Source organism: Xiphophorus hellerii, chromosome 8 (genome assembly GCF_003331165.1).
Source record: "Xiphophorus hellerii strain 12219 chromosome 8, Xiphophorus_hellerii-4.1, whole genome shotgun sequence".
Taxonomy (NCBI): domain Eukaryota; kingdom Metazoa; phylum Chordata; class Actinopteri; order Cyprinodontiformes; family Poeciliidae; genus Xiphophorus; species Xiphophorus hellerii.
In genome coordinates, this window is record NC_045679.1 from 29,099,480 (window position 1) to 29,112,812 (window position 13,333).

Consider the following 13,333-nt stretch of genomic DNA (forward strand, 5'->3'; position numbering starts at 1 on the left):
AAAAGCACTGCTATGTTAGCAATATCATTGTTTTTATTGTCCTGTTGCTTTAATTGCTCTTTGATGACTTCCTCTATCACACTGTATCCGATAATAGAATCCTGAGCCACATTTGGGTCACTAGAGATAAGCATAGGCACTAGGAGGCTAGAGCTAGACTTTTTATCCCTGTGGGATTAAAGATGGGAATCCACCCTATAAATGGTATTTCTGTTTGATTAGCAGCAAGCCCATTTAATGGTTAAGATCCTAAGAGCTCATCTATACCCCTAATAGTGGTGTGAGGTAAGTGCTCCGCCCTCCAATTGTCATTTATCACTGTAGCCTGTGCACCTGTGTCCCATAGCGTTACAACTAGTAGATTGTCAAAAGTGCAGCTCGCCATTTTACAACTACCAATTAGTTTTACTAATTTCTTACCCTGTTTATCTGAGGAAATGTCCAAATTTTCTACAAGTGGAAAACAACTCTTTTAATTTTTTTCACCCAGATATTGTTCAGCTAGTCTCACAGCTTTACATGTGTGGTTATGTTTGTGCCAGTGTTGTGTCTGACATGCTTTGGAGCAATACATGGCAGCTGAGCAACCTAAACACCTCTGGAGTGGAGCGTCAACTGATTCTTCCCGGTGGCAGAAAAGGCAGCGGCGGGACTCCTCATGTGGTAGCCGGGTCACTGCTGGTCCCATGACAGTGGCCCGCCGATGTTTTCCTGCTGCTGATGTGGAGCTCTGCATCCTCTGGAGATGTGACCCAGCTGGCCACATTTGAAGCAATGGGTGCAGTTGTCTCCTTTTCCATTGCTCTGGCAGGTTCTGTAGCCCCAACAGACCCAAAAGAGCCAACTCTTTTGGGTCCTGGGAAAGATTAACCAGTTTTTGGTACAAGTCAGATGTGTCATCTTCTCTGTAATGTCCTTTTAATATTGTCGTTGGCTGTGGGAGCGTCAAATCAGTCTTTATTTCCAGCATATCACCCAGCTTGAGACCAGGGTTAATTGCTCTCATCACCGCTTCAATAACTTCTAGCTCACTGTGGCCGTTGCGGAGTCCATTTTCTATCTAGTGCAGCAGGCTAGTGTAGGACAGCCGATCATGCTGCCCGCTCCCTCCTATTTGACCACAGATGCGAAACTCACAACGAATACTTACCTCCTGTACTTTGGCTGATGAGCTCAGTCCGAAGCTGGCAGAGGCTTCCGTTAGTCTGAGTTTCTCCGCTATGGCTTTGATCTCTTCTTGCAGCTCTTCATATTTGTTACTTATATCGAACGAGCGGAGAATTCCACGATGCTCCTCTTTAGCTCCCGGTCGGCCCAGGACCCATAAAAGTTCTTTTACAAACTGCACAGCGTCAGTTGATGTATAGCTGCTCTCAACTTCATCCAGCTTATTTTCTACAACTTTCATCAGCTGGCGTCTGGTACTGCCTTTCGTGGGCTCTTCCTCTGTAGCAAAGCATTTCAGTTGGTAACTGACCGCCAACAGCCGATTACGGCTTAACTGACAAAGGGCGGCTGTGACTTTGTCTCGCAGATTCCAGTTCCATTATGGGGACTCACAAAATGTTCTTATACCCCTTGAATGAAAACTGTTTTTAAATCCCTTAGATCTCAGGTCCGATGGTCGGAAAGAGTTTTACTTGACAGGCGCACAATGCTACTGTTACCTTCCAACGGTTCTAAAAGTCTCCGTTTTTTGCGCCGAAAATCCTTTTAAAACATCTATCCTGGCTGGCTCGCCATTATATGTTGCTGGGCTCAAGCACAGATGACATCCAGAGTTGTCTTTTCTAATAAAAAAAGGTTTTATTCATCTTAATACAAAAACTCAGCTTGTCACACTCGGTGCCTAACACTCCTCAGCAGAACGAAAACAATGGACTGCCTTGCAAACGAACACACGTAAAACATTGATACACGTGTGTTCGAGGAACACACGTAAAACAGTCGCATTCAATGACATATAGGAAATATCAGTACCAAGACAGACACAAAACCAAGTTCTGAAGGAATGAACAAGCTACAATGAAGAATGAATGAACTTATTATAATAAACAAAACAAATTGGGTGGGGTACCTGTGAACTATAATACACATGAACAGTAAAATAAATAAATAAACTAATAAATTCTGTGTCTCTCACACATAACCTTATTTTAAAGCAGAAAGTATGGCGTCCACCGTAAGAAAAGGCTTACAGTATTCAATTATGACGCATAAACTGATAAGTACATTATTGTGAGGGAAAGCAAAAGGAAAAAACAATTCCCCATGCCCCCAAGGGGGCTCTGTAATAAAGGACTAATACGGTTACTGTGATTATTGAGTTTCAACACAAACATTTGAAGATCAAAATAATTTTTAGACTTTTGATGCCATTGGCTGGTTGATGACTTACGAGTGTCGACAGTCTCCTGGATTGGGATGAAGCCCACTGGCAAAGTGTCCTTTATATCAATCAGCTTCATGTCTACAAGAACATTGCCTAAATGGCTCTAGAGTGACAGAACCAGAGCACATCAGAGAGAGCTGCATCAGTGCTTACAAGGATAGATATTATATCATTATGAAATTTAATAGAGAAAGATTTTTAAAAGTTGTTAATGTCTCCACAGATTAAGGACAGATTACAGAATGATCCTTTAGTAGTTGTTATTTATATAATCTGCAAAATATCAAAATCCTAAAATAACTGTTTGTATGCAATATTTTTAAGCTAAGCTAAGTGAAGCCGATATCCCACTCACATGAAAAATTCCAGCAAAAAGCCTGAGTGATTAGTGCAGTTTGTGCCCTTAACATTTTCGTTTGTGCTACTTTGTTTCTGAGATATTAAAAATAATTTTTTAGGTCAAAAGTTATAATTTTGGCCAATGACATCACCAGCTTCCCATCTTGCTCCAAAACAAACCAAAGTGATCTACTTTTTTAGTGCTCCGTTAGTGCAGGTTTGTGCCGATAAAATTTTCGTTAGTGCAGCATTTAATTATTGTGGAGAGAGGTAAGTATATTGGTGAGAAAGATAATATTGCCATCTAAAAAATAACATTGCCATCTAAAAACATTACTCAGGGTTTCCCCCAGAAAACTTGCTAAGCCCTGTGGTCGGAGCGCCAAGGCGGTCCACCGTGTTTTTGTATTAAAAGATGTTAAATAGACAGGACAAGTACAAATATTACTGGGTAATTATATGTTACGGGAAAACATCGCCAGTGAAACGGTATTTTAACCCACAACTAGTCTTAAAAACAACAAACCGAAAAATTCAATTAAAATTAATATCAATAGCCTATATGCCACGGACTTCCGTTTTAGCACTTCCGCATTTTTTTACCACATAGACCACTTCCGGGCGCAGGCAGCAGTATGTTAACAATGGCTTCTCTGTCGTTGCAGGACTGTTAATGATGCTGATAGAACTATTCAGACGTCCTGAAACGCACCAACAACAACAAAGGGATTTAAGCTGTATGTGTCAAACTTCACAATAACTTCAAAGGTAAGTTAATAAATTGTTTGTATTCACCATAATGCCTCATGTAGCTAACAGGGACAATCTTACAAAGCTGCTATGTAAACGTTAAGTGTTTTGATTATGTGTGCGATGGACGGACGGACGGACGGACGGACGGACGGACGGAGGGAGGGACGGACGGACGGACGGAGGGACGGAGGGACGGACAGACAGACAGACAGACAGACATCTATCTATATTTATCTAGCTATAGATAGATGTATATGTATCTACATCTACATACATATACATCTATACATCTATCTATATATATATAGTACCCAAGAGCTATCAGTCGAAGCTGAAGTTAGCTTCCAAATGTAGCTTCTAATTCGGAAAATAGCTAAACAATTACATTTACTTTTTCACTATTCTTAATGTGTTGTATTTTAAAACCTACAACACCCAGACATTTAAACCTAACTAAATTATTCTGCTCTAATAGCAGAATAAATAAAACATTTGTGAAACCTTCTAATTGATTTGTGAAATTTGTAAAATATCAATAATAAATTTCAGAATGTTTTTTGCATCTGGAACGCATTAGATCTGAATTACGAAATTGGCATTATTTGTTATTTTATCTTTCTGTTTTATTTCTTTTTTTTTATCTTTATTATAGCTGGAGTTGGACTGGAGTTCTATTTAGTGGCTTCCTGGAGGGAGGCATCGGCTGAGCTAATGCTGCCAACAACTTTTCAGTCTCCTGCTATTAACTTCTTTGCTTTTCTTTATATAGAAAGTATTCCTACCTATAGCTCTATTTCCATTTTGTATATTTGCTCTATTAAGTATTTTTACCTTAATGCTTACCTGATCAATTGAAGTGGCAATGTACTATACATCCTCTTGATAACTGACAAATGTGTCAGAACCACATGGACTGAGATTATGTCAGATCAATCTGAATCTTTATTTCTCATTAAAACGACTTCTTGTAATTTTAAGACATTGTTATAAAATTGCATCTTTATTCTGCTGTTATGATGACTGCGTTCTCGTAATTAAAAATTCTTGTAACCTGGCCAAAATGCTTCCTTATACAACTCATAGAAGAGATGACTTTAAAAAAAAAAAAGGCACTTCTGAAAGTATTTTTTGTAATTATTTTTATTTTTTATAGAAATTGAGGACGGGAGGAATCGATTAAAATCAAATCTGGTATGAAAAAAAACCTTGTCATATCATCCAGCCTTATTCAGTATATTGAATCACCTGACTGACTGCATATTACTTAATATTCAAATTTTTTGCTGGTATTGCTTAAAAGTGTTGCATGTTAATATCCCACTTGAATCTACTTGATATAATGTAAACACTGAGAAAAGGGGAAAAAAAGGTTTGTGAAATGCAGAGTATTACAAAAGAGATTCAATTTTATTGTAAGTACAAACAGGATAACAAAATGAACAGCAGTTACTCAGACATCAGACTTGTTTGCTTTTATTGATGATAAAACACGTCACTCTGGAGGAGAGGAAGACTGGCACAGCTCAGTGCAGGATCACTGCAGTGTCAGGGCAGCCAATAAAGTCTGCAGGTAGCTTTTTGCATATCTGGTCCTCCAGTTTCCAGATCCTAATTTAACTGAGTACTGTAAATAAAAAGTTGGTACATGCTGTGATGATCTGGCAGACCGTGGAATGATGGACACCGTACCGGTCAGCAGGTCCAGGTGCTTGGATCCAAGGGAAAGGTAATTGGTAGAGCGGCTCAATCATGGCTCAGAAACACGTAGTGTTACGATGCAAACCTGAAAAATTAAAAACAATTTTAAAAAAATAAGTGTTCATACTTAGCTACACAATGTAATCAAAAACTAATAAACCCTAATCTCTTTTTGAGAGTTTTGCTTGAAAATAAATTGACAATATCTCAGGAAATTAAATATTTAAGTGAAACAGTTCCTGTATCACAATTAAATAAACTGCAAAAAATATTTCAGAGATCTAACAACAGTGAAGTTACTGAGTAAGAGTAAACTGAAATATTTACTACTTAGAAAATGCATGTGAAAATCTGAATATTCTTTTGAAAGTCTGTAGCTGAAATTAATATAAACTACTGGCAGACGCAACACAGGGTTTGCCTATTATCTGTACAAACAGTAATACAAAAAAATTATGTATAGGAGAGTTATTAGCAGTGGCGGCTCCAGAATTTTTTTCCTGCAGGTGCTAAGGGGAAACTAAGCTTTTTACTGAGGATTCTGATGGATCTTTTTTACCCTATAGTTATCAACACACACGAATTTGTATTGCTATTTTAATCAGACTGATTTGCGTTTATTTGACCCTTAGACATCAGCACAAAACTTTGAGTCATTAGCCAGATTACTTCCAGATAATATATTACATTGTTTAGGTTAAAACAGCATTTATGACAAAAGGGATACCCAAGTATTGACCCCTTACTTAATCATTCGAAGTGCCATGATGTAGTTCGGAAGTGAGAATCTGGAGTATTGTACTGAGCGGCTGAAGTTGTTTTCCCAAGTTGTTTTTGTGTTTATTCATGGCTTCTATTTGTTCAAGTCAAGCTAATTTGTCTGTGAATGTAACACACCTGGTTGGGGTTCATAGATGGCAGTATTTACAGAAGCCTGAAACAGCTAGCTTAGAAACCGACCCATATCTCCTGCCTTCTGACGTGTTGATCAAATTAGCCTGAATTAGCCGACTTTGCCTGAACTCACAACACATGATTTACGTCATTGTGTCATAAACAGCGTTTCCCCTTAAACTGGAGCAGCCTTAAAAACGTACAAAAGACGAGACGCTAATCATTTTTTTCCATACATGCTAGACTACATGACGGCGTGACATTGTTTCCATGGTTACTGATGGTCAGACGCTATCGTCTCCATAATGCGATGTTTGATATCTTTCTAATCATACTTACTTATAAAGTATATGAACATTAATCTTCTTACCTTGTATAAAGTGTTCGCTGTAAATCCGCAGTTACACCGAGAGCTGCTAGTCATTATGATTGACAGCTGCTATCCATCGCCGAATCTTTCCTCGTTAAAATAAAATGACAATGGGGTGCTGTGGTGGCACAGGGGCAAAGCATGACCCACGTTGAGGCCTTAGTCCTTGTAGCGGTGGTCGTAGGTTCGATTCCCGGCCTGGCGACATTTGCCGCATGTCTTCCCCCTCTCTGATTACCCTGTTTCCTGTCAAACTACTTTCAAATAAAGGCCACTAGAGCCAACAAAACCTTTAAATAAATAAATAAAATGACAAGCTTGGTTTCGACCCTTGTCTGTCTGTGCAGCCGACCGCGCAGCACCTTGTGACCATTTTACTGTGAAATCAACTAAATAAAAGCGATATTAGGCTACCACATGTACGTATTTTGACAAGCTTTATACAGGAGATCATAGGTTTGGACATTCATTGTGGTGGAGACAGTGATGTGATGTGCAAAGGGTCATATTGTCATATTTATGTCGCTTTTTTTCTTGTGTTTATTTAATTGCCTACTTAACCGCTACAGAGCTTGATTTGACTATTGTAGGTTATCCTGCAATAGTCAGCCCCGCCCACTCCTCACTACTCCCCAGGGCTGCCTACTGACCAGTTCTCCGTCTAACAGGTCCGGAAAATCTCTGAGTCCTGGGTATTACCCTAAGAGTACTCTATAAGAGATAATCTATTTAAACTGGTAGCGAAAGTGACTCGTCTAGCTCTAACTACCTCCAATCCAGAAGTTATGACCCTTTACAGTTAAGAAACAATCAGCTGAGTAGCCCTCGCAGCTGCATAATTCCAATAACCACTTCTGTTAACGGTAGCCCACTTTCTAAATCATAACTTGCACTTGGAACCGGCTAGATTATGTTTAGTGACTTAGAGGTAAGTCCCAGGGTCATTATTTACTCTCACCAAAGGAAATTATGAAGCCTCCTATTTACTGGAATCATGTACATTAGTTTTACCTTGATTAAAAGAACTGGACAAAGATTAAATGACTCTATTAATTCCAATGTCCACCAACCTCATTAGAATTTTGTGGTATAAATTTATTAAGCAAGCTTAAGCAGGGATATGCGACATACAAATCAATTATCAATCGTATATAGATCAAAAACAGTGTAATAAAATTTACATGTACAATCCCACTACTCTGTCTCCTTTCCCTAAGAATTAAGTCGCAAGTTCTGAAATGAAATTTCAATGAGCAGATTCAACTCATACCCAGACGATGATGGATCTTTTGGCAACAGGAATTTCTTGCATCCTTGGTTGAGGTCTTGGTCTCGTGTGGAAAAATCCTCCTTAGAAAGGAAACAAAGCAGAACGGGTCTGAATCCTTTTTGCAAGACTCAGTTCTTCCTCCTTGTGGGACCTTTGTCCTTCCTCCAAGTCCTGCTGCAGAGTTTGAAAGTGCTGAGTTGAGACGAGACCGTCTGTCAAATAAAGAACTAGAGATGGGGCAACGGGACCCAGTCCTTTCTTCGCGGTGTGAAGTCTGAGCTTCCCCGTAGTTCTGAAGTGCGGTCCGTGTTTCAATCTGCTCCTGCATGCTATTGCAGGTGTTGTCTCTTCTTCTCCGCCGCCGGACTGGGAACGGTTGGTTCCTCTTTTCAGCCCCTTTTTATGCCTCTCCTCACCATGTGTGTGTATGGGAAGGTTTGGCCTACGTGACTTCCTTCACGGCCGCTGTGTCTCATGAAAAAGTCCCCCCCATTTCTCAACCTGCTTGCTGACCACAGTGGAAGTTCCCGTACTTCCCCTTTCTTCCTGTGCTTCTTGGCCATCTGTTCAGAACTGCTTGCGACATTTCCTGTTCTCAGAGCTGTACTGCACATTCGTCTCTTCTATATTCTATAACTCACTTTATCTATTAAAACTCAGTAAACACATTCAACTTGTTGTTAAATTGATTTCAGATGATCATAACTTCATATTCATTGACAATAAATCACATCTTTTCCTTGTTGTTAATCATTAACATAATCATTACATATTTAAATCATTACAAATCATCAATCAGAGATTCTTTGCAGAAACAAATCATTACAGATCTTTACAGAAAGTTATTGAGTGATTACTTGTATTCATGTTATTCAGACTTATTCAACTTAATTAACTTCTAATCAAACTACAGAATTACTTTATTTCTTCCAAGCCATTATGTATCTTTTTCTGCGTGTGCCTGGAAAGATCTCATACCCTTATGCCAGTTTTCTTGACACCCCCTCCATGAGATCGGACGGTGCTGCGCAGAAAACACAGAGTCCAAAGTCAAAAGAGATCAAGTCCATCACCACAAGTGGCAGTAAGGATGTCCCGCTCATAGCAGGTAACCGGAGACGATGAAGGTGTCCAGGAATCCACGACCTCATACTCCGATAGATTGGATGGCGGAGAAAGCCAGTGTTCTGCACCCAAATCGTCGTCAAGGGTAGTTTCACCAGAGACGGAAAGGGTGGAACGCTCCAGCGGAGGCTGCAGAGGCGAAGGCAAGTCCATGCCAAAGTCTGGCAACGCGGACGGGTTGTTGCAGTAGCCTTCCAATTCTGCCAGCAGATTCTGGAAATCCATATCACTTGGTGATGGAGATGAAGGGGAAAGGATGTCCTCAGTCTGGCATGCTTGGGGAGATGAACTGAGGTTCTCAGTTTGGGTACCTCTCTCGTTAGTCGCACTGCTGGTTTGGCATCCGACGTCGATAAACAAATCTGGAGACACGGGACGTGTAGGCGGAAGGTAGTCGCCCACCGCCACAAGTCGTCCATCCAACAGGTGTAAAGTTGGGAGGCATTGCCGAGTAAGTTGGTGTTCCCATAACTTATGAATCACGGGCAGCCGTAGTCCCGTATACAACGGAGATGCTGTGAAGTCGTCGTCATCTAGGCCAAACGCAGAGGTCCACACGATTTTGTGCACCCGTTCCAGGGATCTAGATGTGGAATCCGCTATGTAGGGCAAATCCTCCAGCCCTGTGGCGCAGAGGATTGCCGTTACATTGCTAAAATGGCTGCTCACGCATTTGTGACACCAGCGGGAAGACGATGCAACCCAAATGAATCCATAAGATTCTGCAGTGACTCCACACCCCACACAGCAGGTTGATGCCTGAGGAGAAACAGCAACCCAGGTAACTTCATGATCAGTGGTTATCGATTAACTACATTTACTTACAATGACGAAAATGCGAAAGCGAAAGCTGAGAGAGTAGGCTGGTTTAAGCCCGTGTGCCGGCTTGTTTTGCGAGCCAAGGTGAATTAATCACAGGAGCCGGAATGTCATGATCTGGAGCTGGTTCACCTCGATCATAGACATGAGCTGAATCATGGAAGATTGCCGCGTAGGTCATTAGCCATACAACAATGGCCAGGTCCGAGGTCTCATGGAGCCAGTAGAGGACCACCAGGATCCCCCAAACCGTTGCCCAAAGAGCCAGAATTATCCACTTTTGCATCCAAATTCGCCGTCCCCGACCCTTGATAGACAAAGCCTGACGCGCTAAGTAGATGAGGATAGATACTGCAAATAGCCCTTCTAGAATAGCTGTGAGGATCTTAAATGGGGCGGTTCGTGTGGCTTGTGTGCCCCCAAGGACCAATTCCAATATCAGGGCTGCGGTATCGGTGATGAGCCATAGGCAGACCACAACACCCCTGCGCCAATTAATGCGGGTACGGCCCATCAAGTAACAAGCGAAAAGGGATGAAGCTAACCCCCATTTGTGGAGAACGATGGGACGGAGGATCAGCTTGGCATATCCTTGTAGCGCGACGAAGATCCTCATAGGATGTCCCTTAGGCCAAGGACCGGTGTGGCAGAAGACTACCCAGGCCAGGGTAATCCCTAAATGCTCAAGGGTACTCACTTGAATCGGTGTAAAAAGTGAGTTAGGATTCGACGAGTTGGTTGAAGAGTTAGTTGAAGAGTTGGTTTCCATGATATCCGATGATGGTTGCTCTGGATCAGGTCTTCTCGGCAGCTGCGGTGAAGGTTGAATGGCTCGCAGACACACGACGGCTCTCTCTTATGCAGAAGTAGGCTCCTCCTTCGGGGGGAGGGGCTGGTAGTTCCTCTTTTTACAACGACACAGTGCTTTTAGCCACGCCTCCAGGACGATTTTACCGATGATCAACGCCACAGCGACGCCCAGGAGGCCCAAGAGGTATGGCCACAGCAGACTCAAAGCACTCATCAACCATTGTTCAACAATGTTGAGGCCTTCTTCCACCACATGAGCAACTTCTTCCGCAACCTCAGAAATGGCGGCCACCAATGTTGCCCCCATAGTCTCATACCAGTAACAGTCATGGATATCAGAGCCTTCTCCACATTGCTGCCAATTCTCCGTGGTGGTGGAGCAGGTGAGATTGGAATACAACAGGTTAGGTCCTACCCATTCGAACCCTGAGTCGATGCTGCCATCACACAGACTTTTTCGGAAAGCATGTCCTTCGGCGATGGCTATAAGGGGATTTGGGATGAACGGAACGGGAAGGCCAAGGATGTTCTTGCGCTTCTGGAGATGGTATCCTAGGATCGCATCGGTGCACGTCCCTCCGCTCACAATTGCCCTTCGCCATGTTCCATTGAACTTTCGCCAAGTAACCTCAGAAGAGTGAGTGTCATACTCGTCTGCATAATGGTCTGTGCAGTAACTTTCCCAACCTCGGAGTTCTCCGCAGGGTCGTCTGGCCAACCCTATTACACATTCAAGGACACTTCTGGTGTTGTTTTTACAAGTCATGCGCCAAGGTCTTGGGCTGACGTAACTGGCCGGTCTCCAAAAAATCCCAGGCCAAATCATGCGTTCCTTAGAGTAGACTGTAGCAATGTACTGGTACTTGACCCAATAGTTTGTTGATTCTGTAAGGCATGGTGTTACCCAGGCTTCAAACTCATGTTGTTGGAGGCCCCACCACTCGTAGTCCCATTTTCGATAGTAATCCTCGTACCAGGCTCGTAGGGCCCATTTAGCCGTAGGAGCTTTATCAGGATCAGGGCAGTTATACCTCCAGGTAGAGTGCAAAGCGTTGCCGACCTGCCAGAGGTCGCATCGTGGCGATGAGAGGGTTTTCTTCCAACAGGTGTCATTCAGGCTCTCAAAAATTCTTTTGGCGACACACTTGTCAATTTTAGCAAAGTCGTCTTTAGGAGCGTTTAGAAGGTCATCGGGAGTTGGAAGGAGTTGTGTACGCAAATTGGCAATGTGTAGCTCATCTAACCCAGTAAGAGAGCGCACTGTCCCCTCTGGGAAATCTCCCATAAAGAACGTTTGGTCCTCGGCTATGTATGTCCATGGGAATGTGTTGTTCAGCCAGGTCTCAATCTCTGTACGGAGAGGGCGTGTAGAGTGCCAAAAATCAGCCCAATACTCTTCTATGGCCGATACTATATAATTCTGTCCTGCACATTTCACAAACTTATTCCAGAGGCAAGGATTTAACCAACTAAAGTGGTGTTTATAGCAGTGTTTTTGATCGTTGTCATACATAAACCGTCTAGGTCCTTGCCTGATCAGAAAAGCCGTCATGTTAGTCAAAGTATCAGGTGTAGGCGGCGTCATTGTGTTAACTGGAGCAGTACCTCGGGAGGCATTTCGAAAGGTCCAGTTCCCAGGCGGTGCTGTTGGGATGGTAACATCCACCCTGCAGTTCAGGTGATAATCTCCCCAAAACTCCTCTCGGGGAAGCCAGGCTCGACAGCCTGAGGACCTGTGTGGGGCTGGGTATACTACTTCGGTATCCCAGTACCCTTGACTTGGCAACAATAGCAGCGATCGACAAGCCATGTTGCAATGCCATTCTGGCATACCTCGGTCCGGGTGAATCCAGTTGCATCTGACGGTCCGTCGTTCTTTGTTTTGCAGAACCCGTATCCAACAGAGCACTCCGGTGTCGAGGAAGTCGTAGTTGTAGATCTCCCAGGTGCGATTCAGAAGGTCGTCTAAGGTGGAGTCGTTCAATTTGAAGGCTCGGCGTTCCACGTACTTTTTACCGTTATCTTTGGCGAACAGTCCGGTTCTGTTCTGGACAGAAGTTTCGTTGTCCCATGGCACAAAAATAGCCGTGGTGTTTGTGTTCCAACAATTGAAGTTAGCGTACTTGGAATGTCCATAGGTGACTCTTGTATGCGTAAGATACCACGGTCCAACTCCGATGAAGTAGAAGATAGTAGCAAGAACAGCAGCAGCAAATAGCAGGGCAAGAAGCGTTAGCAGCCCTTTCAGGCATAGGGATTTTCCGGTTATCGTAGTCGTTTTCCGTAGCAAAGGTTCGTTAGAGGTGTTCGAGTCGTCGTCAGTGTCAGTAGAGCTGTCTGATTCCGATGTGACATCCAGCAACTCCGGGTCTGTAGGCCGGCGTCTCATGCCGATAGCATCCATCCTGGCCAGATTAGTGCTTCTCTGGGATCCGATGTATCAGGCTTTGCACAGATTTTCCTCAAAGCCTTGAGGTGGCCCTGGTTAGCAGGGTTCTTTCCAACCCGTCTGGTGGCCCTTCTCTGCTGCAGGGCTGTTAATATGGGAGAGGGGTAGGGTAAATCAGGCTCCAACCCCCTCCACACCCACTTCCAGTGGAACACCCTCCAGTAATCCGGCCGAGGGAACGGGCCTTGGGCGGTGCCAGTTTTCAGCGCCTGGTCATACCAGGATTCGTGTTTGTACCCTATTGGGGCAGGCACTGAGATGTAGGTGTACAATGATTGTCCATGCAGAGTTAGTCTGGTACGGTACCCCCAGGATGACGGAGTATAAATCCTCTGGTGTGGTGGATTGGGGTAGACCCTGTCAATTTCCAATTTCAATGGAAGCTTGGTGTTATTAAATATATAACATTCTGGA

The 13,333-nt window shown here is 43.1% G+C and overlaps 1 protein-coding gene across 2 annotated transcripts in view; it reads right to left on the bottom strand.

Annotated features, from left to right (window-relative positions):
* mvb12ba (multivesicular body subunit 12Ba) overlaps positions 1-13,333 on the bottom strand; it is a 46,851-nt gene that overhangs the window by 14,142 nt on the left and 19,376 nt on the right. For both annotated transcript variants that reach the window (XM_032569027.1, XM_032569025.1), the window contains exon 4: positions 2,399-2,495. In XM_032569027.1, the coding sequence (XP_032424918.1) occupies positions 2,399-2,495 (97 nt within the window). The remainder of the gene's footprint in view (positions 1-2,398; positions 2,496-13,333) is intronic.